The sequence below is a fragment of the Papaver somniferum genome, chromosome 10 (genome assembly GCF_003573695.1).
Source record: "Papaver somniferum cultivar HN1 chromosome 10, ASM357369v1, whole genome shotgun sequence".
Classification (NCBI taxonomy): Eukaryota; Viridiplantae; Streptophyta; class Magnoliopsida; order Ranunculales; family Papaveraceae; genus Papaver; species Papaver somniferum.
Window position 1 is genome coordinate 144,315,134 of NC_039367.1, and position 25,679 is coordinate 144,340,812.

The 25,679-nt window shown below is 36.8% G+C and overlaps 3 protein-coding genes, 1 long non-coding RNA gene and 1 other non-coding gene across 7 annotated transcripts; 1 reads left to right on the forward strand and 4 right to left on the reverse strand.

Annotated features, from left to right (window-relative positions):
- The first annotated feature begins 28 nt into the window (after nt 1-28).
- Nucleotides 29-535, forward strand: LOC113316405. The gene has a single exon (XM_026564591.1). The coding sequence runs from the start codon at nt 29-31 to the stop codon at nt 533-535; it is 507 nt and encodes a 168-aa protein (XP_026420376.1).
- A 6,903-nt stretch (nt 536-7,438) lies between these two features.
- Nucleotides 7,439-8,131, reverse strand: LOC113317876. Its single transcript, XR_003344075.1, has 3 exons — nt 8,033-8,131; nt 7,807-7,866; nt 7,439-7,677 (listed from the first exon to the last, which is right to left on the reverse strand). It is a non-coding gene; the product is annotated as an uncharacterized LOC113317876 (long non-coding RNA).
- A 1,412-nt stretch (nt 8,132-9,543) lies between these two features.
- LOC113316406 (putative disease resistance protein RGA1) lies at nt 9,544-12,414 on the reverse strand. The gene is made up of 4 exons (XM_026564592.1): nt 11,991-12,414; nt 11,262-11,869; nt 11,011-11,145; nt 9,544-10,842 (listed from the first exon to the last, which is right to left on the reverse strand). Exons 1-4 carry the CDS (start codon nt 12,412-12,414, stop codon nt 9,544-9,546), a joined length of 2,466 nt encoding a protein of 821 aa, XP_026420377.1.
- A 1,867-nt stretch (nt 12,415-14,281) lies between these two features.
- TRNAG-UCC lies at nt 14,282-14,353 on the reverse strand. The gene has a single exon. It is a non-coding gene; the product is annotated as a tRNA-Gly (tRNA).
- A 564-nt stretch (nt 14,354-14,917) lies between these two features.
- On the reverse strand, nt 14,918-19,064 carry LOC113315245 (AP-4 complex subunit sigma-like). 3 transcript variants are annotated; one of them, XM_026563550.1, is made up of 10 exons: nt 18,846-19,064; nt 18,659-18,745; nt 18,393-18,461; nt 16,889-18,297; nt 16,661-16,747; nt 16,191-16,501; nt 15,888-16,060; nt 15,750-15,803; nt 15,532-15,675; nt 14,918-15,408 (listed from the first exon to the last, which is right to left on the reverse strand). In XM_026563550.1, the coding sequence occupies exons 1-4, from the start codon at nt 18,984-18,986 to the stop codon at nt 18,163-18,165; spliced, it is 432 nt and encodes a 143-aa protein (XP_026419335.1). In that variant the 5' UTR covers nt 18,987-19,064; the 3' UTR covers nt 14,918-15,408; nt 15,532-15,675; nt 15,750-15,803; nt 15,888-16,060; nt 16,191-16,501; nt 16,661-16,747; nt 16,889-18,162. The 3 variants fall into 3 exon arrangements, with proteins under 3 accessions (XP_026419335.1, XP_026419334.1, XP_026419333.1); XM_026563549.1 differs by having other exon boundaries at nt 16,661-18,297; XM_026563548.1 differs by lacking the exons at nt 16,661-16,747; nt 16,889-18,297 and having other exon boundaries at nt 15,532-16,060.
- Nucleotides 19,065-25,679: the final 6,615 nt, after the last annotated feature.

Consider the following 25,679-nt stretch of genomic DNA (forward strand, 5'->3'; position numbering starts at 1 on the left):
ACCCTACAAACATCCAATTATCCAAAAAATGGTAGACGGTGACACCACTCCACCATCAAAAACCTCAGAAAACTCAGAGAAAGGAAAGAAGGTTGCGGATGAAAACCCACATCTTCAACCAGATAGCCCTTACTACGTACATCCAGCTGAAAATCCCACCACTGTTCTTTATCAACCAGTTCTTTCAGGTGAAAACTATGGCACTTGGGTACGAGGGATGCGCAAAGCTTTGAGTGTTAAAGCTAAGACAAGATATATAGATGGAACAATCAACAAACCAACGAAATCAGCATATATTTCTTATTGGCAGCGTTGTGATGATCTTGTTGGCAGCTGGGTCTACAACTCTTGTGAACCAGAGATTGGTCGGAGTATCATGTCTTTCTACACTTCCCATGAGATGTGCATGAATCTGAAGAGTCGCTTTGCACAATATAATGCAACCAAGTTGTACGCAATCAAGCAAGCAATCTCGAATCTGAAGCAAGAAGACAATATTGTTGCTCAGTATTTCACTCAGCTGAAAACTCTTTAGATCAGCTATACTCGTTCCGTCCTCCCACTCAATGCATCTGTCACGCAGGTAAGGCTCATATTGAACAAACCGATCAAGATCGTGCAATGGAATTTTTGCAGGGTCTCCAAACTCGTTTCTCAAGCTTGAGCAGTCAGCTCCTTGTCACTGAGCCATTACCTTCTGCTGTGAAGTTATACAATCTTGTTCGTCAGGAAGTGGAACAACAAGGACTCAATTCCTTGGTGGTGCACAATGTGGACTCTACAGCTTTGAATGTCAGTTGTCATGATCCTAGAAGCAATCGCTCCTTTCCAGGAAACAACAATGGTGCCAGCAGCAGCAATAACAAACGCCAACGACCATTTTGTGACCACTGCAACAAACATGGTCATACACAGCTAATCTGTTGGAAATTGGTTGGTTATCCAAAGGATGCATCCAGGTCTGATTCTCGTGCTTTGGCTTCTGTTGTTGTGCCTTCTCCTGCTGCACCATCCATCACTGCTGAACAATATGCTCGCATCCTTGCTTTGCTCGATCCAGCCAATGGAGACATAGCACCATCTGCCAATTTCACAGGTATCACATTGTCATCTATTTCTAAGTCTTCTACACTTATTTGGATTGTCGATAGTGGTGATACTCACCACATATGCTCTTGTTTATCATCTTTCACCACTTATACAGTGGTTGATAAACCCATTGAGGTACAGTTACCAGATGGTTCATATACATCTTTGAGTCACATTGGACAGGTTGATTTATCACCTACCATTAAATTACTTGATGTTTTTCATATTCCAAGTTTCAAGTTTAACTTAATATCAGTAAGCCAATTAACCAAAACAACACAGTGTTGTGTCAAATTCTCACGAGAGTCTTGTATTTTTCAGGACCTACAAACGAACAAGGAGATTGGATAGAGTTGAAGGATTGCTGGCCTCTACCATTTTAGCTTCCGCCCTTCTGTTTTTTATTTCAATGCAAATAAACAACCAATGGATATGTGGCATTGCCGTTTAGGCCATCCCAATGAGGATTTTTTTCGTTTTTTAGCTCGCAATTTTTCTTATATTGATTCCAAATGGAATCATTCATGTACTGTTTGTCCCCTGGCTAAACAAACCAGATTGAAATTTAATAAAAGTACAGCTTTATCATGTCAGCTTTTCAACTTGTTCATGTTGATATTTGGGGGCCTTTCTCCATTGCTTCTCACACTGGTGCAAAATATTTTCTCACACTAGTGGATGATTATTCTCGTTGTACTTGGGTTTACTTGATGCACAACAAATCTGAGACCCTCAAATGCTTGCAATATTTTTTTAACTTTGAAATCAAACAATATGGTCATAAAATTGCAACCATATCATCCGGCATAAGCCCCATGCTCATTCCACAACTCCAAACATTTCGTTCTGATAATGGTTTAGAGTTTAAGTTTAATGAACTCCAATCCTGGCTTGATCAAAACGGAATACTTCATCAGACGAGTTGTGTCTACATGCCACAACAGAACAACGTTGTTGAACGTAAATAAAGGCATTTACTAAATGTTTCTAGGGCTCTCCGTTTTCAATCAAATCTCCCATTACGTTTTTGGGGTGAGTGTATCCCAACTGCAGCATATTTGATAAACATAATGCCTACTCATGTTTTGTCTTATAAAACTCCTCATGAGATGCTACTTTCCACAGTGCCGAATTACTCTAATTTGCGAGTTTTTGGTTGTCTTTGTTTTTGTCGAAACACACGTCCATCTCACAAATTTGATATGTGTGCTAAACCCGGTGTTTTTGTTGGGTATCCTTATGGTCAGAAAGGTTACAAAGTTTATGATCTTGAAACAAAACTCATCTATACTGCTAGAGATGTTGTTTTCTATGAATCAATGTTTCCTTTTTCTAATGAGAATCACTCTTTCACTCTGCCATCTCCTAAGCATATTCCATCTTCTGAATATGCTTATTATGATTCCATTTTAACTCCTTCTCAGACTGATAACTATACACAGTCATCTACTTGGTCTACACCATGTAATACTGCACCACAAGATAGCTCTAATATTGAGCATATTGATGTGACAGTGCAACAACACACATATTGTTCTGCGGCACCAACTGAAAGCTCCAGTCCCGCTAATCTTTCACCTATTCCTCAATCCACATCTAGTTCTGCTACATCTGCGAACTCTACACAGCATTCTCTAGCCGATACTTTGGTTTCATATACTGAATCGGATTCATCTCAATTTCCAACAGTTTCATCTCATAAAACTGCTTCTGAGTCATCTTCTTCTCATGAGACAGTTTTGACTCCAGTCGTGCAAAACTCACGACCCACTTGAACTAGAACTCAACCACCATATCTGAAAGATTATCATTGTACACTTCCCAAATGTAACACAACTTCAGCCTATCCTATGACTGATTATTTTTCCTTTGACAAATTTACACCAGCTCATAAAGCTTTTTTAGCTGCAATTGTTCTTTCTGAAGAACCCACATTTTACTCTCAAGCTAAACTATGTCCCAAATGGAGAGCAGCTATGGCCAAATAAATTCTCGCTCTTGAAGCCAATAATACTTGGATTTTGGTTGATTTACCACCAGGAAAGACAGCTATAGGTTGTAAGTGGGTTTTTAAAATCAAATTCAATGCAGATGGAACTGTAGAGCGATAGAAGGCTATCCTTGTTGCTAAGGGTTATACTCAGCAAGAAGGAATTGGTTTTTATGATACTTTTTCGCCTGTTGCGAAACTCGTTACAATGCGAGTATTGTTATCTGTTGCATCCATCAAAGGTTGGGCCTTACATCAACTTGATGTCAATAACGCATTCCTTCAAGGAGATCTTGAAGAACAAATCTACATGAAGCTCCCACCTGGTCTAAACCAAAAAGGTGAGACTAAGGTCTTAATCTCAACAAATCATTGTATGGCCTGAAACAAGCCTCAAGACAATGGTTTGCCAAGCTTTCTTCTGTATTATTATCTGAGGGTTTTCACAAATCCTTATGTGATAATTCTCTCTTCACATATCATCAAGGCAATACTTCCATTTTTGTTCTCGTATATGTGGATGACATCATAATAACTGGTACTGATAATGATTTCATTACCTCTCTTAAATCACGCCTTGCAGCCCATTTCTCCATCAAAAACTTAGGTAAATTGCAATATTTTTTAGGAATAGAAGTTTTTAGATCTCCAAAAGGGATTTTTCTATGTCAACGAAAGTATACATTGGATATAATAAAGGACTTTGGTCTCACAGGTGCGCGAGTTTCTTCATTTCCTATGGATGCACATTTGAAATTACGTGCTGAAGATGGCAAAGCTTTTCCTGATCCAACTATTTATCGTCGATTAATTGGACGTCTACTGTACCTTACAGTAACACGACCAGATATCACATATGCTGTGAGTTATCTGAGTCAATTTATGCAACAGCCTCACACAACACATCTTGATGTTTCTCATCATGTGTTGAGATACTTAAAAGGCACAATTGGCCATGGCATATTCATGTCTTCTTCTAGTCTTTTGCTTCTTAGAGGATACACTGACTCTGATTGGGCAGGGTGCCCTATGACGCGACGTTCCACTACTGGTTACTTCGTTACAATAGGTGATAGTCCAATTTCATGGAAATCCAAGAAGCAACCAACTGTTGCTCGGTCATCAGCTGAAGCCGAGTATCGTGCTCTTGCGAATTTGACAGCTGAACTACAATGGCTAAAATACCTTTTCAGGGACTTACATATTCCATGTAAACACCCTATTATTGTCTCTTGTGATAGTCAGGCGGCAATTCATATTGCCCAAAACCCTGTCTTTCATGAAAGAACTAAACACATTGAAATAGACTGTTACTTTGTCCGCGAGAAATTGCTCAGTGGTTTGATTCTGCCCAAACATCTTCCATCAGCAGATCAGCTTGCCGACATATTCACCAAACCATTAGGAGTGCGACAGTTCCAGCATCTGGTTGGAAAGTAGGGCATTCGTTCTGTCTCTCCTGCTCCAACTTGAGGGGGGGGTATCAACGATATATGTGTCATATATTCGTACCACTACAATAACTTCACAGTTGTAACAATATCTTGTAATCTTCCTGTTCTACACCACTGTAACCAATAAGTCTTAATCTTCCAGTTTTGTAGTTCACTTAGTTAGCTATGATTTATCTTTACTCAGTCTTTGTTCTCCTGATTTATTGTAAACCCTACTGTAAACTGTAACTATATATAAGCATTGAATAAAATAACAATCTTCACAGTTGTGAAAACAAATCAACTGTCTTCTAAATTCTTTAATTAAGTTTTTCATTTTTCTCTATCAAAATTATGGTGTATTTTTTTATTTTTTTTTGAAGCATAGAATTTATTAAACTACAACTCACAAAAAAAATTATTAAACTACTAAAGGGCTATTATATGAGGATATATAATACCCCAAGATTCATCAAGTACAATTAGATTGGTACGCCATGGATCTGCAATAACAGGATATTGGAGAAGAATAGCTTTGTTCGGTTCAGAGATGCATCGGTGACGGATGTTGGTTTCGAAGGTCGAAATGCCTTCAATCAATGCTTTCCACGAGAAAAGCTAAAATTTTGGTGTAGTTGGTTTACATTTGAATACTTGATGGAAATATCCGAGTCTTGGTTAAATTTTTAGTTATCTTTGTTTTAGATTTTAAGATGTCTCTTGTCTTACACACGTTATGTACTCTGTCTGCATGGATGATACATCCTGTAGTACTGTAATACACTGTACATAGGTCCTTGGGAATGGTGGAGGCGACTCACGAAACGGTGAATAGTAAGCTGAAATGGGTGACATCAGCGATATCGGTGCTGTTTTTGAAGAATACAGCATCAAGGTTGAAGTCGGCAAAGCCGCCTCTGCCGCTGTCTAAGGCTTTCATGAAATACGATTCAAGCCCATTCCGAAGCCGCACAAGACATATATATATATAGGGAAAATTAGGTTCAGGCCCCATCCATGGATAACCCATAATATGAGGCTCTTAACTAAAGGAAGTTTAAATCTAGATCCGGATTTATTAAAAGACCTTGATACCCTTATGAATATTGCCAAGCCCATAATTAAATAAAATTTAAATCTAGACCCAAAATTACTAAATCTAGGCCCGAAATTATTAAAGTATAGTGCGAATGTAAACATAAGTTACACATGCATATGGCATGTGTATCCAGAAGTTACACATCCTTATGGCATGTGTAATGCAAAGTTACACTTGTATATATATGCAAAAAATAGACATAAAAAAGAGAACATAAAAAAAATACATGTATTACTTTAATATTCATTTACAACAATTTTTTAACATGTGTAACTAGAATTTACACATGCATCTGTCTAGTGTAATCGAGAGTTACATATGCATCTATCTAGTGTAATTGAGAGTTACACATGCATCTATCTAGTGTAATTGAGGGTAATATTAATAATCAACACCTGCAGATTGACACACCAATCCAAAACACCAATTGATCATCATATTCTTCTCTGTCATCTCAAGTGTTACGCAATCATACCTCCTAACTCATCTGCTCGGAGAGGGTAACCTGTAAAAAGATGGATAAACCAATATTTATGCATGGAAAGACTGACTGGTATTCCAGTATCACACCAGAACATAAAAAAATTTGAATGTATGACATAAGATATACAAATCTTAAGTTTTACACATATAATTACCACATGTAACTAGCAGTTACACATTCAATTGGCATGTGTAACTCGCAGTTACACATCCGATTGGCATGTGTAACTAGCAGTTACACGATTTCAGAATTTTGACATTTTTGCAGCCTAGTTAGATCGAACTAGCTAACAGGAGAAATCACAAAACATAAGAATGTTCATAACATGAACCTAACCCTAAATTTATTGAACCTGTGTTTACCATGTCAGTCGCCGTGTCGATGCACAAACATGTATACCCTTCTATATAGTAAAATATTTGACCATAATTGTTATACCAGTGCTCATTCTGTATAGTAAGTAGAATCCAAGCTTTGATTCAATAATCTAAGAAACATGGCAACATCATTATATGAAAGAAGGAAAAGCATGAGCAGAAGAAAGATAACTATACAAGTAAAATCCCATATTTTCACCAATCAAAAATTGATTATCTGTATAAAAAAGGTTTGCAATCATGAAATATAACAAGCAGTGAAGAACTGATAAAAAGAATTAAGGTTCAATACCTTAACAGATCAAGTAAGATCCACCACCATCACTATTGTAAGAGGGGAATGAAGTAGCTGAACTAGAAATACAAGCTGAAATAATCATTCAAGAACAAAAAGTAAGTTCAGATTTTGGTCAACAAACAAAAGTTAACAAATTTGAAATCAAGATAACGAAATCAAGATAAAACTGCTCTAAAAAACTACATCAAAATCAGTATGTGTAAGTAAAAGTTACACATCTAATTAGCATGTGTAACTACAAATTACACATCTATTTAGCTTGTGTAACTAGAAGTTACACATATGATTAGCATGTGTAACTAAAAGTTACACATATATTTAACTTGTGTAACTAGAAGTTACACATATAGAAGTTACATACCGACTTCATGATCACAGACCAACATACTATGTTGTTTGTGCAGTTGCTCCATCAAAATTACCAATTGGTGTCTTCATATCACTTTCTTCTTTATTTCAGACCTCTCTCCTAAATCTTTCAATGAAACAAAAACATTTCTTAAATAAACATTACACATCTTTCACAATTGCTTAAATAACATTTCTAAGCCCGCGTCTGACAAGCATTATTCAACAGTTGCTAAAGTTCAGCAGTTCTTAGGAATATGAATCACAAATATAAACATACTATCCGCAAATCAACTATGCACGAAGTAGTTTCTTCTACCAACTAAAACAACGATGATTTTCACATATATTTGTATCAAATTGAAAGCATTACAAGTCCACGTCCAGTATTAACTAAACATAGGAGATAAAAAATTTGTATTCTCCACTACTATTAGCTCATAGACAGTTGAAGGGTTAGGAAAAACTGTACATAATAAAACTGAGTGCACCACCGAGACCAGAATAGCATGTCATGTGAAAGAAAATTTGTATTCTCCACTACTGCTAGTCCTCCCACCTACAAACATCAATTGAAAGAAAAATAAATATTACTCTCAATCAAATACTAATTAAACCACTTTGACAGATCTTAAATACAAATTGAGTTCATACGAAAAAACATACTCCTAAATCCAGCTATACATACCTGATTTATAAAATTGAATCCACATACTCCTAAATTATTCTTCAACCCAACTGAAAATCACTTAATCAAAATGAACAAAACAAAAATTAAATTATCAAAAACAGATCAAGATTGGTTCCCGTAGGAAATTAGATTGTGATAAAACTAAATCAAAATTGAAATCGAGAATGAAACCAAAATCGAATCAAGAATAATTACTAACAACAACTAAAAAAAAAAATCGTACCTTGATTTTGTTGCTATTCTTCCGAAACAGTGATGATTCTTCTTGATCTCAGAAATCAAAAGAAACAACAACAACTTCAAATCAGAAAACCTAACATGGAGTAGCTTTGAAACAACAAACTAGAATCAATTGAGAATTCGTAGATTGATGATCAGTTGTTAAATAAATTTGAACCAAATCATTCAGATCTATAAATCCATTGAACAAAAATCGATTAAATCAATTATTGAGATATCTTCAAATCAACTGAAAAATTCATATTTAATCGACGTAGATCAAATCTATTTATTTCAATCGATTAGTCCATTGAGCTATTCAATCGAAATCATCAACGGAGATCCATAAGCATCGTCATCTGAAATCGATGAAGCTAAACTCGTTTTCTTGTTCTCCGTTAAACTACGACGCTGACGATCTGAAACTGAAAACCCTAATACTCTTCAGAGCAAAAACCAGAGAGATAAAGTGATGTTGATGTAGAACTTTTGTTTGGATAATCAGGATATTTGTTTGTAAATCTTAGATCTAGGTTTCGAAATCATTTTTCATTGAGAATTTCGATTAGGAATTGTTTCTCGGACTGGTTCTTCATCCGAGAGAGAGAGAGATCTAAAGAAAATTAGAGAGAGAAACTGAAAAAGAAAATGAAACCAAAAATGAAATCTACGCCTAATTTTATAACTATATATATTAAAGGGCTGTTTTGGGATTATGAAGTAAATTTTTTATTTACAGGCCCTGAATTCTAAAGTTATGGGCCTAGAAATATCAAATTGTGAAATAATGGAGTTGATAGAGAAGGATCCATTTTGTGGGGCTTCTCTATATTCAACCCATATAGTAGGGGGTTATAGTATTTTTCACATATATATATATATATATAGATGTTTCACTGGTATGTCATTGGTAGTATTCTTCGTAAACCGGAACGTTCAAATTGAGTGTTTATATCGCCCTCGACCTCCTACTTACTGTATTGCTGGAAGATGAGCCAAATGCATCAAACTTCAACTGCCGTACTTGATTTAGTAGAAATCGTTTAATCAATATCATCAAATTATATTAGTCTGATTGCGTCCGATGCATCTTCAGCTTGAACGTGAAAGGCCGTACTTGGTTTAGTTAGTCCTAATTAAACTCAACTACAGTAACTGACTTTAGTAAATTTTAGCATCGATATTCATCGTGCCTCTAAGAAAGCAAAATCGACCAAAATCTAAGCAAAAACTAGAAGAGATCAATATTCATAGCAGGAGAAGTCATTATACTAGTATTGTTACAAGAAAACAAGAAGAGCATACCATTAACATTTCCTCAACATTTTTGCAACCCAGACACTAAATCATGTAGCGGTTCCAAAAATGCTACTCCCCCGTTTCTAAAAGAAAGATACTTTCACTTTTATGATTTGACTTATTTTTAGGTTAAAATGAAAAATTGAAAGCATCTCTTTTTTAGAAACGGATGCAGTATTTATTTAGAATCACTAACAATAGTGAATTCACCTGCGGTCAATAAATGCAGAGCTCTGGAATGTGTGAAATCTTGTCCCAGTAGTGTCCCTCCTCATTCCTGCATTGTCTATGTAGATCCGGATGGCAATTTTTGATGATCAGAAATCTTAGAGCGGTGAGTCGTTCTAGTCCATCATCTGGAAAAGATTTCAAATTCTTGCAATCTAGAATCCTCAAATCTACGAGCGCCGTTGGTCGCTGCAATCCATCTGATAAAGAATTCAAATTCTTGCAATTTTCGATCACCAAATACTGAAGTGATGTGAGGTTAGGCATCCACTCTTCCAAAGTCGTGAGTCCTGAGCAATAATTTATTCTCAGAGATGTAAGTAAGGGCAATGAAGTTCTCAAAATCCAGTTCTGGACAACCCGAGATTTCAATTCCCGAAGGTTTGCAAGATCCCTCAAGCCATTATTCTGATGAACGGATACCAAATTCGGAAATCCTCCGATTTCTAGCCTTTCAAGAGAAGAAGGGGATTGTTTCAAGTATCTCAATAGTAACTCTTCATGAGTATTTCTTAGTACTAACATCTCTAGAGAAGGTGGCAATGAGATAAAACTTGCCAGTTCAGGGCAGTTACGAATTTCTAAAACTCGAAGGCGTGGGAATGATAATACTTGATTCGAGGATAATGACTGCGATGAAGAAGAAGACGGAGACAATGGAGATGGCGATGAGATTTTTTCAAAATGATACATTCTATATATATGCGACAACGGGGATGGTAATGAGATTTCCCCAGATTGATGATACATTCCAGATATATACAGCTCTTTAAGTGACGGGAAGAAAGAAATGACTTGATCACCATGATGATAAAACTCGCTGATGCTTTTCACTGAATGCAAATTATCCAATCTAAGGATCTTAAGGAGCGGTAGGTTACCAAGTTGCGGGAGATGTTCACATTTATGACACTCCCAAAGTGTGATTTCAACCAAAGAAACCCCAAGCCCAATCCAATGAGGAAATCTCACACCTCCATAACCATCTATATACAATCTCTTCAATTTTGGGTGAGGCTGGAGGCCTTCTCCTACCATTAGCTGTGCTTGTTCTTCTTCTTCGGTATCCGGTAATCCTGAAGACCAACACAAATAAAGAGATTGTAAATGCTTCTTTTGAATTAAATTAGCATTTGCTGCACTTTTCACATGCTCCAATCCAAGAATTCTTAGCCGTCCTTTGAGATACTGTAGGTCTTTTAGCTCAGTTATACTTACCCACAACAAATTAAGCTCAAGGTTCGGAGGGAAATCAATTTCCCCATTTCGATTGGCATTTTCTTTAACCTATAACACCCTGTAATGTCGAGATGTCTAACATTTGTCATTTTTCTCAAGTCTGATGGTAAACGTTTAAGAACGTGACAACCGTGTAGTATCAAGACCTGCAAATTAATAAGGCGACAGAAATCCTTTGGGAATGATGTGATATTAGTTTCGGAAAGGTTGAGATACCTCAGGTGTTTCAGTTTGCTTATCGAATTCGGGATTCTGCTTATGGTCAACCCCGCCAAAGTTAATACACGTAAACATTTTAGATTCGAGAAGATAAATCCAAGGAAACTTAACTGAAAGCCGAACTTGAACCTCCTGAAATATGAAGGAACTAGGCGAAACTCCCGGATCCGAAGCATGGTTTCCAGGAAAGAGTACTCAAATTCTGTATCGTCTTCTTTATATGATACATATCTAGTGGTATTACTTACCTTGCTGTAATCACACTCCACGGATACACATTCATCACTCATAACAGAACACGCCAGATCATGCATTTTGCAGCTTATAACATTGCCTCCTTCATCTTTCTGGAAATCCTGGAAAAATGATCTCCATGACAAGTCGTTGAAGATCTCGTTCCCTACATCTTCATACTCCATTATTCTTTCTGTTGATTGAATAAAACCATTGGCCATCCACAATAAAATTAATTCTTCTTTTTTCATCAGGTAATCTTTGGGATAAATAGAGCAGTAAGCAAAGCATTGCTTCGATTGTGAAGATAAATGCTTATAACTCAATTGTAAAGCAGGTAAAATGGCATCCGATGAATTGTCTTGAAGCTCCCAAACTTGACTGTCTTTCACATTCAACCACTGCTTTTCTTCTCTCTTGAACTGAAGTAAGCCTCCTAACGCTTTTGCAGCCCAAGGTATCCCGCAGCACTTCTTTACAATTTCCTTCCCAACTGCTTCCAGCTCCGGATAACTTTTATCTTCGCCATGCATAAAAGCACGTCCCTTAAACAGAGACCAACAGTCCTCTTCTGACAAAATTCTTGGTAAGTAATGCGGAAGAGTAGCCATTAACAATGCTACTGTTGGAAGACGAGTCGTTACAACAATAAAACTCTCCGCAGCTTAATGATGTCTTTAGAGTATCCCACGTGCCCTGATCTTCATTCCATACATCATCCAACACCACAAGGAACCTCTTACCAACGAGTTTGTCTTGAAGGCGAGACCGTAGATAGTCCAAGGTTTGTCGATCGTGAGCAACCTCCTCACCTAAGGATCTTAAGATAATTCTGAAAAACATTGCTGGGCTGAAATCATCAGACACACAAATCCAACATCTGACCACAAAATAATCCATGATCTTTCTATCATTGAAAACTTTTTGAGCAAGAGTAGTCTTCCCAAGACCACCCATCCCTACAATGGCAACGACGGAAACATCTCTTCCTTGGTGGTCGTTTCGACTTCCTCCCGTATCATTTTGCAAGAGATTGACTATGTATTCTATGTCCTCATCCCTTCCATAAACTATCGGTTCATCTGGATATGAGGTAGTTTCTCTTTTTCCCAATTGAACATCTGCAGCAATCACGTTAGTGATAGAATCAAGAGGACCAAATTGCATATAGAGTTGACAGAGATATTTGAAGAGAAACAACGTACCTATTGCTCTTTCCTGTACCCGTCAGGCGTCAGCTGCCCCACACGCTAATAATAAGAACATGTCTTTAGGAATGAAACCAAACGCTTGATAGAATATTCTCATACTAATGGTTTACTCATTCTTGTGGATTGGTTTCAGGGCATTTTTAATCTCCCTGCAGCACTCGTGGAAACATTGTGTTCCTCAGAATCTCAAAGACATCAGAGTTTCGACCGATCAAAAAAAAAAGACATCAGAGTTTCTTCTTAAATTCACATTTTAATTCAGAATGATCCCTACGAAACAAAGATAATCAGAGAAAGTTCTATCAAGTGTTTGGTTGCCGGTTGACTGGCGGTCAGGAACTCAATATCAACAAACAAATGTCAGATATTATCACAAACTTGGCCAGCAAATATCTCAGTGGCCCAAATCTACCTGCAACCTGAACCAGGCATCGCGAGCTAAAAATTGCCATGTGAACCAGAAATTTTCCAGCGACCAAAAATTTGTTCAGACCTGCTCAGTAACCGTGTTGCCCAAAATTTGTAGTCGTAAAGAAAACCAACATTTACTGTGGGAATGACCAGAACGATTTTTCTAATCATGTATATGTAGGGGCTTTACACTTTTAATAGTGAGCCAAAAATTGACGGACAGATGTGAGATCCTATCATTAACTTGGCCAGAAAATGTCTCAGCGACCTAAACATTTTATTGTGAGCAAGAAACTGCTGAACGAACCAGAAATTGCACCTTCACTCAAAATCGGCTCAATGACCATGTTAGAAAAGAAAACTTGAACAAGATGTTACAAAAAAATTGTATTCACAAAGAAAAACAACAGTGACAAGAACAGTTTCTCTACTGTTATAACCCTCGAATGTCAAAAAAAATAAATAAATAAATAAATAATCTGAATGGAAGAGATCCCCGTAAGCTTTATAAAGCATATTATGTTTACACATCACATACGAGCTGCATTGAGATTAATATCTTAAAACCCTAAACAAGTATGACTTTGAATCCTTAACTCTGATTATGAAACTAGACTATTCTGAAGATGGAACTAACCAACCATTCCTCTCCGCCACCTCCTCCTTCTGCTTAATATAAATCAGTCTCAGACGGTCGAATATCAAAAAATCAAGCGTAACACAATCTATCGTCCCATTCTTCAAACACTCATCCGGAAGATCATACTGAAAAATAAAGATAGCTGCATCAAGTTTACTGTCAAAAACATCGTTATCATCGTCCCCTGGATTATAACTACCCATGTTACCAAGCCCGTGCAATATCTTCTTCACCTCATTGATACCTTTTCTTATATCTCCTCTTTTGCTTCCAATCAGTCCTCTCAGTTCTCTGTATTTCTTCGAAAACAATCTTCTTCTTTTGGTTTCAATTAATTCTGCCAAATTCCTGTATTTGCTTGAAATATATTCTTTCGTATGGTAACAAACGGACTTCCTCTCTGGATAGGTCGGGTTTCTGTACGTAGTATCGCTTATTATTCCTTTATCAAACATAATTAGAACTGATGGCTAGTGAAAAAAATAAATAAAATAAGAACGAAAGTTTGTTAATTCGATTGTGATGGACTAAATTTCTGATAGATTAATGGTTTATGAGAGAAAGAACAACGCTGCTACACTTATTTATTTATAAATACTGTTGTAGTCTCGATACGTTTCGAATTGGAAATCTGAGTCCTACTCAAAGTAGGATGCATATTTTTGGTGACAGGGTTTGGAGCAAAAAGAAAATTCTGGTTAGTCAGCCAGAAAGAGGAAAAGCGTCTGCTTCCGAGCCAAAAGATGACTTCTGTTTGTGAGGAAAAAAGAAATGCGTCTGCCGGGAGTCGAACCCGGGTCTATTGCTTGGAAGGCAATTATCCTAACCGTTGGACTACAAACGCAACTGTGAAGATTTCAATCATTTTCAATTTTGACGTCTAAAGTTGTTTTTTGCCTTTTCGTTTAATTTTATGTTGAAGTTTTTTTCTTTGGACCAAAGAGACCCCTTCGGTGCGTAGAAACTAGAAAGTCACCGTCAGTCTTTCAATTTTTCAACTTAGAAATGTAAAAGACCCCTTTTTGTGAGACGGAGGGAGTATCACATTTTGCAAGCATATGGTCTCTCGATTTTGCAACCCGCTATCCACCCATTTTACATCAATCATTTACTGAACGAAACAGAATAGCACACAAACTCAACTTTTTATGTTGGTAAGAGGAAGCGGGATATTGGATTGGTCCGGGCACACTTATAGAAGCCGACGCTAGAGCTTTTTCCTTTTGCTTCAAACTGCAACCTGTTCATCACCGGCTCTGCCTCAGTGATACATGGGAGGGTTGGTACTGTCACCGGGTGCACATTTGTCAGGTGTATATCATTTTCATAATACACCGAGTGTTATTGTCTGTTGCTGATAAAAATTAAAATCAAAGTTAAGTAAACATAAAATTGCACACATCAAACTGAGAAACAATATTGTACTTTTTTATTTATACAATCACTGAATTGCAGCAATCCGAAAGAATGCCAAGATCATGACAATACAGAGCACAGAATAAACTGTCTCACATCATGGACACTTGGGGCTTCTACCCGGGCCACCAAAATAAAGAACTGGTTCCTCAACCTGCTCGACCCAGTTGTAAGAACTGTAACAGTCAGGTCAGGTTCATCCTTGTATTCATGAACCCATTCAGGATACTTTTCGACTGTAGAGTTATCAATAATCTTGGTATTTCTGATCCATGCTGAATAATTATGCAACGCTTCAATTCCATTACCCATTTTCGTTGATGTGTGAGTGTGATTCGTCTTCTATGATAAAAAATTAGATTGAACTTCTCCTCCCCAATGAACCGTTGCTGCACTTTGTTTTAAGACTCTGAATAATTCAGATGGCCAATATCCTACTTGTTTACCGTCATACTCTAACCACCAGTTTTGTGTGTTCTTGTCCTGATTAAAAAGAAAAACATCCATACATAAATACTCACCATAATCACATGAAATTAACATTGTATTTACATGATATTTATATTGATTCGGCAACCATAATTTGAAGAATTAATTTGCACGTACCCAGTACATAAAAAGAGATATATTATATTGTTGTCCTTCAAAACTTGAAACATCGAGTTTACTGCCAAGGACTATCTCACTGTTAGTTTGCACAAAGCCTTGGCAGATTAGGTTAAAGCAACCGGTTGTATTTGAATTATCAGCCTGCAAATTACAAAAAGAACTCAAGCATGCAGCATTTATAGGAAAGACTAAAGAGAACAAGATGAGATACTTACAGTCCAATATATAAAGAACCTTGTTGCATTATCGCCGTAATTATGAGGATGTACCTGGAATAATTTCTCAAACAAGTTACATGTATAAAAATCAAGCATACGTAATAGAAAGATACGGTGTGAAATGTATATACTGACAATCCATCCAGCTTCTACACTTTCATCCAAGTAATCACCATTTGCAACCCATATTTGTGCTGCACTGTATTCACGATCTGGCCCTTCTGGGATTTCAAAATTTGTGGATTCCAAACACTTATCTCTCCCCGAGCTCCAGTGTAATTATAACCAAGAGTGAGTAAAACTGCTAACTGCAGTAATTTTCAAGTAGCTTTTAGACATTTAAATTAATCAATCCAAAATTTCAACTCTAGTTTCAGTTAGATTAGGGAGAATACAAATACAGAACATGAACATTTAATTGAAAGAATAGGAATTTACCGAACGATTGGAATATGGACTATATAAATCATCTGACACTCCCGTTTGATTGAGATAATTAAAGTGGTGCGTTTTGTTAGGAATAATATCATATATTGTGTTGTTAGGATTACTGAAAACGTATGGACTCTTCATTCCATATCTATCAAGAGAGAACCAGCTCTGAGCAAGTCCTGCTTTCGAATCCTTCGTATAGGGATTGTGCCTTCCGGGCAACTTCCACTTTTCTGCCAAATTTGTGATGCTGGTCTGGATGCCTTATTCCTCGTATCCTTCAATTCGGGTTTGGGATAAGTAATAGTTGGTTTCATCTGCATAGTAAAACAAAAGCACCATACAATAATTAGTACTAATTCCTCAAGATTTAACGACACTACTCGGTTTAACAATTGGACTAGTTGAACCAGACTTGTCAAAACTGCACTAAGAACCTGAATGGCTGAATCTAGAGAGACAGAGATAGAGAAAACCTAAATCTTATGATTTTTGAGAGCAGGATGGTCCAAAGAAGGTTGTTTGTAGATATCAACACACTCAATGACGTCACCATCTTCACTCTATAAGAAGAACACAACAATCACATTATCATAAAACGCGCAACTAACCATTCTATTTGATGTACTGAGAATATGATACTGCGACTCTTTTCTTATGTTGAAACAAAGAATTTGTATAGACTGAAATACAAATATTGTTACCTGAATGCTCTTGATTGCAGGTTTATTCAACATCTCTAGTTTCCTTTCAATTTCCAGATCGTTTTCTTTATATATACTCTCATTATCTAATCCAAAACTTGAAACAGTAGAAGCTAATACTAGTAACAAACAAAGTTTTCCTCCCAACCCATAAAGAATAACTCTTTTCCCCATTGTAGATTACAGAAAGAAGAATAGATAATCTCAGAGAAAGGGGAATAACCTTTATATAATCACAACAGTAATTATTACAGTTTGCCTAAAATAGACAGTAATTAAGACAGCAAACATAAAGACAAAGGATGACTGGTCCTATATACATGAATGCTCCATATCAGTAAAAACAATTAAGACGTGCCATTAATGCCAAGATAGGCTTGAGGATTCTATGGCATTATAAGCATTCTAGCAGGGATCTTATCAAAACACGGTGACTTTCTAGATTGCAAACCAATTTGGATACTTATATGGCAAAACCTGAGACGGAGATCACAAGTCAGTGTACAGATTTGGCCATTAACTTATATGGCAATACCTGAGACGGAGATCACTAGTCAGTGTACAGATTTGGCCATTTAATATGGGCACAAACCAAAAAAGGAAAAAAAAAATTGCAATCAATTGCTTCAGAAAAGAAAAAGCCAATAGGGTAACGAATTTAGTGAAATGCTATAAAAGTCTGAAAGTTTATTACTTAGAAATTTGAAAAATTAGCAGATAATATTGGCGAATATAGAGCAGTGTACATACTACAATAGCACCGCATAGAGGAGTGTACAAACTACAATAGCACCACAATTTGAATACCTTTATGCTCTAAACCAAGACTCCGTTTACTGCAATATAATCAAGCTTTTTCCTTTAACACCGACATAATGTAGACTTGAAAAGGAAAAAGCAGTAATGGTTCATTCCATAATTTCCATTCAGTTCATCTTATAATAGTCAGGTTCCAAAAAAAGTTCAACAAATATTTTCTAATACTTAGTCATAAGCATTATAGTTTAAAATTGTAGTTATAGCAGATGGCAACAACAAATTTTCCAGAGTAAAAACGAAAAGAATGCGTATTATTAAGACAGGACCCTGAAGGTTCTGTAATTGCTAATTATACACCAATTACCTGAAAAAGAAACTATCCGAGGTAATGGTTCTACAAAAAAGAGAAGACTTAGTTTGTCACCTGGAAATCCCTAAGTCCTAGTTATCAACAAACCAAAAGGTCGTTGACGCGAACTTTCAGAAAAGTAAAGTAACAGGCTGGTTCAGGAAAATTATGCAGTTTTCTCCATAAGCTGTATTGGAGCAAGAACATTTGACTTGCTCGTCTCAACAATATACCCATTCATGACCATTTCCTCTAGCATAAAATGTACCTTCTCCAAATGGAACATTATGTCTAGTTCGCACTGCATATATATGATCAATTTAAGCATAAAGGAACATCACAAATGAACACAATGCACATTCATCAACACGAATTGCATGGGCTATTCAATCTTACCACATTCCCAAAATGACGGTCCATGGTTTCCACTAGCAAATGTATAAATTCCAATATCGCTAATTCGTTCTGCAAAAAAAATGAATTATAGCTTGTCATCATTTCAAATAAGGCATACCATGAATAGGACCTTCAATTCCACACACAGACAAGGAAGCCAACCGTACTAGGAAACTACCATAACATCATACTGATAAGCCAAATTGGAAATGGGAAAATATCACTTTTCCTGAAACGGAGGGAGTAAAAGAATGTGACATATGTACCTCATCATCATCAACACCAATCAAGAAAAATAGTGACGCATATCTTCTATACACAACTTTATAATTCCGATGCTCAACGAACGAGCACTGCAATGATTAATTATTGAATCAAAAACTATCAGAATGAGCAATAAATTTAAATAAAAAAGATGGTGGAGAAATTAAGAAGAGAGGTTAGTGAATGAACCTGTTGATCGGTACGAGTAAGACATTTTCTGACAATTTCACCTTCGAGAATCCTTCTCTGTTCAAGAGTTAGGTATTCAAAATATTGTGCAAGACGAGTTTGGCCTTGTTTATTTACCAGTAGAATGAATCTAATCCCCATTTTTGTTTTAGGGATTTAGGATTTTAGAATAAGGGGAGATCAGAACGACTTCTGTTGTGGAGCGAGATCGAAGATGGCGAAAAGGTATTGCGGTAAGAATTTTTACAGTGTTTGTAAGGCACACATTGAAAAACAATCCGTTGTGACGTGGCGGTATATCTTCTTTTTCAACGAAAAGTTTGAATTACGTGGCGATACATCTACCGTGTAAAAGTTGGATCCCGACCTTGTGAAAATGAATCACGACCCCTCTAACGAGTGTATATTTCACGTATCTTTTTAATTGGTTGATTATTTAACTGATGGTTTCATTATCTTCGTATTTAGAATCATGACCCTCGTTATATAACTCTTTAAGTTAAATCAAGGGTAGAGATTGAAATGTGAAATATACACTAGTTAAGGAATGTGCACGAATTCTCACTCTGTGAAAATTATGTGGTGACGTGATGGTGGTACATCTGTGATTTAAAAAGAACCCATGACTGGGGATACTCTCACAAATTCGGGGATACTCCATAAAAAAGAAAAAAATATTATGAAGTAATTGAAGTGCCCCTTATCCAAATATTTTTTAATGACTAAATTACCCTTGAGTATCCCCAAACAACATATTTTGATTTTTGATTTTTAGTGTTAGTTTAGAAATTAGAGGGGAAAAAAGGATTCTGGAAGATTTTCACTATAGAGATTTAGAGACTCTGTCGGCACAGCATTAATAACAAAGCAATACCGATTGTTGATATGCAAAAACAAAAACAAAAAAGACAGTTAAGTCGGTATTGTATTCATCCAACAATACAATATTGAACATTGGAGTTGACTTATCTGGAGATTTCGAAGAACGACCTATCATAGTCCCGGAGAATTCAAAAAAAGGCTAAAGTGATGGTCATTGATTTATGAGAAGTGGGGAAAGGTAATACTATTTACTGATCAACTGTTGGTATTGAACTCATCATGAGAGCAATACTGACTCAACTGTCGGCATTGAACTCGTCATGAGAGCAATACCGACTGATAGGGAGATACCAATTCACTTGTCAACATTAAACCAGTTGAGATTAAACCCAACGGCCACACACTTCGAAATATCTTTTTAAATTACTATGAATTCTTTCTCTATTGATGATTTCTGTTTACGTAATTTACATAATACTTATGTATCTTTGTTGTCTTTCTCGACTCCTGAGTACTTTGGTATGATAACCATAACTAACACTTTCCAGAGAAGGATAACTTGGGCGTGCATGTTAAACTCAATACTGGTGGTTGTTACCAATGTGACAAGGGACCCGTAAAGCTTCCTATAATGTTAATGGTATGTAATTTCCGTTTTCTTTTTCTCGCTTTTGTTTTTGATTCACCGATTAGAATTTAGAAACTAAGAAGAAGACCTAGTAGGAAAAAAACAAAGAAGGGGATACCAAATTAAAAATGTCCCTTTAACCAAAATTCATCCCCATATAATCATGAGTATCCTTCAATTTATGAGAATATCTCCCAACTATGCCTTCTGTAAAAAATCTTTTTTTATTTTTGCTAAATTAATAAATTTCATTCCAAAGAAAAGATTACATGTTTAGGAGAAAGGAAGGTTTATCACCCAACCATTCCCCTGTTACATTGTGCCTTCTACAATGCTTGGCTGCTCTATCAGCTAAAGATATGAAATTCCTATTAACATAATCTAATCTTGAGAAAGAAAAAATTGTTCAAGAGAAATTGACAGTCATCTAATATAGTTTGACTGAACCAACACAGTTGGCTGTTATTATTATTTAAATAGGTGTTTGCGTTTTTTGCATCACTACGAATGCAGAAACTACTTATGCCTTTGTCTTCCATCCATTTTATTTCTAGTACAGCAAAGCACTCTGCTTCTTCCGCCGTTCTTGCTACTCCTTCGACAAGTTTGCATCCTTCGAAGGTCCCTGTCATATCAGTTAAAGGAAGCCCATAACCTTCTTCATTAGTATCTTTATCATAACTTGCATCATAATGAAGAATACTACACATATCAGGCAGACCATTGTTGTTCGGGGCCTGAACAGGTGCCCGTAATGTAACTGGCTGAGTATGTACTACAGACATACTACGATCTATGTCTTCTATCAGTTTCATTGCATAGTTGGCAGTATTTATCGGCATGACATTTTTATTTTCAAATATCTGAAAGCACCTATCTCTCCAAATACACCAAGTCGTGACAAATATCGACTGTTTGATTGCTAAACTATTAGTACTCTTTAACCAATCATCAAACCAACATTTTATGTTTGACTGAACCAACAGATTTCGCAAATGGACATAAAAACAATAAATGTACAGCTGGTTCAACAGAGTTGGTATCACACATGCAACATGATTCAGTTTGAGTTCTATATTACATGAATCTGGCATTGGTGGGGAGAATGTTTTCTATGCATTTCCAAATAAAGAGTTGTATTTCGGGAAGAGTGGGAAAACTCCAAATATCCTTATATGTATGTTGACTAGGATGGGGTTGTTGCAAGAATTGAAGCTCACCTGCTAGAGCCTTATAAGCAGTTTTCACTGAGAAATCCCCATTTTTGGTATGCAACTGATACATGTGTATCTGTACTCTTTTAGGGAACTTAGTTAACCTCAAGCTAAGTTGAGGGAAGAATCCTATTCTAGGCAAAATTCCTAGTTAGGGAAGAGTTTTGTTTTAGCAATACTCTTAGCTTAGGAAATAGATTCCTAATAGAAGTCCCTGGTCGACTGAGTACGATGAAGGCTATAAATAGAGAGATTTGGCTAATAGCTAAGGACACACAGAATACTAGGCACATAAAACCTAGAGAAAGCTTGGACCAATACTTGTGAAAGCTCAGCAAACAGTTTAAGGTTAATCCACTGTTAGAGAAGATTGTGAGCGTAACAAAGAGAGAATTGTAATCGTTTTCTTGTTCATAATCTAGAGAAGATATTTTCTTCGAATTACTACATGTGTTCTGTTTTCTAAGTTTCTCGTTTATTATTATTCTGAATTCCGCCTTTATAGTAATAGATACCAAGGTACAGAGATCATACGTATCAAGTTGGCATCACGAGTGAGGTTAGTTTTTAGGGTAAATCCCTGTGGTTTATGGTTTTCACTAGATCTCTCTACATAAAGCTTGGTGAGGTACTCGAGAGGCTAGAAGACGTTAATAAAATAAGGGGATCAAGGATGACAAAGTAAGATGATGATCCTAAGGAAGGCGAACCACAAACTATGGAAGAAAAGGGGGCTAAGTTGCAGACAGACATGAAGTCAATTCAAGTTACCCTTAAGGAACTGAGCGAATGTATTCGTTCTCATACACCCAAGCCGGAGACGAAGAAAAAAATTACACCTTCACCTGTAGCTTCGGAAAAAGATGAACCGGAAGAAGACGATTCAGAAGAAGAAGATGAGGATGAGAAGAAGAAAAGTGATTTTCTTAAAAGTTCTACATCAACTAAACCTCATGGTAAGAGTCTGAAAATTGATTTTCGTGTTGATATTCCACTTTACGATGGGAGTGTCGATGTAGAAAAATTGGATGACTGGATTGAACGTTTAGAGACGTATTTTTATTTCTTTGAATATGGTTCAAAGGAAAAGATTGCTTTCGCGGCATTGAAGCTACAAAAGCATGCTCTAACCTGGTGGAAAGCTTATCAAAGACAAAACGTAGGAAAAGGGGTATTATTGTGGAAAAGATTCAAGGAAGTTGTAAGGAAACAGCTTTATCCGGTTGGCTACCTTGAGGAGAGATGGTTCAAGTGGTACAACTTGAAGCAGACTTACAACCAAACCGTGCAAGAATATATTTCCGAATTTAAGAATCAAGCTATGGTTTTGGATTTAGACTTGGAAGATCATGCTATCTATATGAAGTATATTTCCGGGATCCTTGAGTATATACGGAAGGAGTTAAAAATGTTTTCGGTGGATACTATCTCTGAAACAAGTATAAAAGCTAATGTCTTTGAAGGCAGGCTTAAGAAATCTGATTCAAAGGGAAATACAAAGGTGAAATCTGGAGGTACCACTGTAAAAGGAGGTGAAATGAGGAAAAAAGAAGGGAAGTCTAGTGACAAGGAAGGTTTGACTTGCACCCATTGCAAACAAACAGGTCACATTATCGACAAGTGTTGGGTTAAGAACTCTCATCTTAAGCCTAAATGGTTGCATAGGAAAGAAGCCAAGAAGGCAGCACTAGTCACTCAAACTCCAAGGGAAGTCCACGGACTAACGGAACCCAATTCAAAGCTTTCTCTTATCACAGGGGCAAAAAAAAGACCTTCAAAAGATGATCTTAGGGAGCGACTCTTCACAGTGAAGATGCAAGTCAAAACATCACTAGTTGATGTTGCTATTGATCCGGGAAGTTAGAAGAACTTACTTTCAAATTCTTTGGTGCATAAGTTAGGATTGAAGACTATCAAACATCCAAAACCATACCCTTTATGATGGCTTCAACAAGAAGGAGGCTTACAAGTTTCACAACAATGTACGTTCAAATTTGCTCTGTATGAGTCATATATTGACGAAGTTACATGCGACGTAGTTCCTTTGGATGTCTTCCAGGTAGTACTAGGTAGTCCTTACCTATGGGATAGAGATGCAACTCTACAAAGGAGGGAACAAAAGTATACCTTTACCAAAGATGAGGAAAGTTTTGTGATTCGAGTTATAGATTCTCCTCTTGAGGGAGCAAGCTTAATCACAGCCACTCAGTCTAAGCGGTTGGTGAATGCTAGCACAAAGTTCATTCTACTTGTGATCTGTTCTCTTGAAGAGGAGCCGAGTAGAGTATGTTTAGAAGCCTTGACTGCTCAACAAGAAGGCGACCTAGAAAGGTTGAAGTTGAAATACAAGGATTTATTTTATGATGTCATAGGGTTACTGCCAAAGAGGAGTGTGGAGCATGAAATCATGTTGACCGGGGAGAGTTCTCTACCTAATGTAGGTCTTTATCGCACGACCGTCGAGGAATCTGATGAGACCAAGAAACAAGTCTAGGAACTCCAAGAATTAGGAATAATAGTGTCAAGTGCTTCACCTTGTGGATCAGCAGTATTGTTGGTACCAAAGAAAGATGGAGGTTGGCGTATGTGTATTGATTATAGAGCATTAAACAAGATCAATATCAAGAATCGTTACCCTCTACCTAGGATAGACGACGTGATGGATTAGTTGGAAAAAGCTCGAATCTTTATAAAGTTAGATTTCAAATTCGGATACCACCAGATGAGAGTTCGAGAAGATGATACCTAGATGACTTCTTTCAAAACCAAACAAGGCTTGTTCGAATGGTTGGTGATGCGTTTTGGTTTGTGTAACGCTCCAGCGACGTTTATGCGTTTGATGAATGATTTGTTACGACCTTTTATAGAAGATTTTGTGATTTTTTACTTGGATGATATCCTAATATACAACAGAACTTGGGAAGAGCATTTCGTTCACGTTGAGAAGGTGTTTAAAGTGTTACATGAAGGCCAGCTGAAGTCGAACGTAAAGAAGTGTGAGTTTGGAAAAAAGGAGTTGGTGTACCTTGGATTCATTGTTGGTGGTGGAAAACGGAAGATTGATCCAAGGAAGGTTGAAGTGATCACTAAGTGGCCTAGACCTAGTACCGTAACTGAAGTCAGGAGTTTCTTAGTGGCTTGCACCTACTTGCGTAAGTTTATCCGGCATTTTTCGAATATTGCAGGACCATTACATGGTTTGAAGGGAGCTAAGGCAAAGTTTGAATGACAACAAACCCATGGAGACTCTTTTAAGTTAATAAAAAGGAAGATTTCAGAAGCACCAGTGTTGGCATTTCCTAACTTACAGCGTACTTTTGAAGTTGAGACCGGCGCTTCTAACTATGCATTGGGAGGAGTGTTGTTACAGGATGGTAAACCAGTGGAGTACCATTCATAACTGTTCTCAGGTGCTATTAAGAACTACGTACCTTATGACAAAATTTTTTATTCTTTATAGCAATGTATCAAGCATTGGAGAGTGCACCTCTTAGGTAAATAAGTAGTGGTACATTCAGATCACAAACCATTGGAGTATCTACACGCTCAGACGAAACTACAACAATCCCGACACATGAAGTGGATGTCTTACTTAATGACTTTCAATATTCTCATTAGGTACAAGAAGGGAATAAAAAAAAAGGTGGCAGATATGTTATCTCGACCTCCAGTTCGAGCATTAATGGTGGTCATGAGAATTCAGCCAATTATTCCTCAAGAGTATGCAGAGTCATACACATCCAGCAAAGACTTCAAGAAGGTGTTAGAAGGTGTAAAAAGTGGTTTGAAAAGCGTGTATGAAATACGAGATGGATTATTATACAAAGGTAAGTTACTTTGCATACCAGAAGAAGATTGTTTACAGTGGTTGAGAGAGGCACACACTTCCCGAGTTGCTAGACACTTTGGAATGAATAAAACTCTACTTAACCTCAGGCGTTATGTCTTTTGGCCAAAGATGCAAGATGATATGGCTAAGTTAGTTCTAGGGTGTAAGTTGTGTAGCATATCTAAACCTTCCAACAGAAAACAAGGGTTATATCTACCATTACTAGTACCATCAAGGCCTTGGGAGAGTATCTCTATGGATTTTCTTGGTGGGTTAACGAAGACCAAGGTCTGGTTATGATTACTTGTTCGTTGTGGTTGATCGATTCAACAAGATGATTA

What these genes read in the sequence shown, in the direction of transcription:
- LOC113316406 (XM_026564592.1), bottom strand. Translation starts at nt 12,414, where the DNA reads ATGCAATTTGGTCCTCTTGATTCTATCACTAACGTGATTGCTGCAGAT. An exon ending in CCTTCAAGACAAACTCGTTG is followed by an intron (nt 11,870 to 11,990) that starts GTAAGAGGTTCC and finishes GTCTTCCAACAG; the next exon opens with TAGCATTGTTAATGGCTACT. An exon ending in AGCAAACTGAAACACCTGAG is followed by an intron (nt 10,843 to 11,010) that starts GTATCTCAACCT and finishes AGGGTGTTATAG; the next exon opens with GTTAAAGAAAATGCCAATCG.
- LOC113316405 (XM_026564591.1), top strand. Translation starts at nt 29, where the DNA reads ATGGTAGACGGTGACACCACTCCACCATCAAAAACCTCAGAAAACTCA.
- LOC113315245 (XM_026563548.1), bottom strand. Translation starts at nt 18,986, where the DNA reads ATGGGGATTAGATTCATTCTACTGGTAAATAAACAAGGCCAAACTCGT. An exon ending in TTACTCGTACCGATCAACAG is followed by an intron (nt 18,746 to 18,845) that starts GTTCATTCACTA and finishes TAATCATTGCAG; the next exon opens with TGCTCGTTCGTTGAGCATCG. An exon ending in ACCGTCATTTTGGGAATGTG is followed by an intron (nt 16,502 to 18,392) that starts GTAAGATTGAAT and finishes TTTACTATGCAG; the next exon opens with ATGAAACCAACTATTACTTA.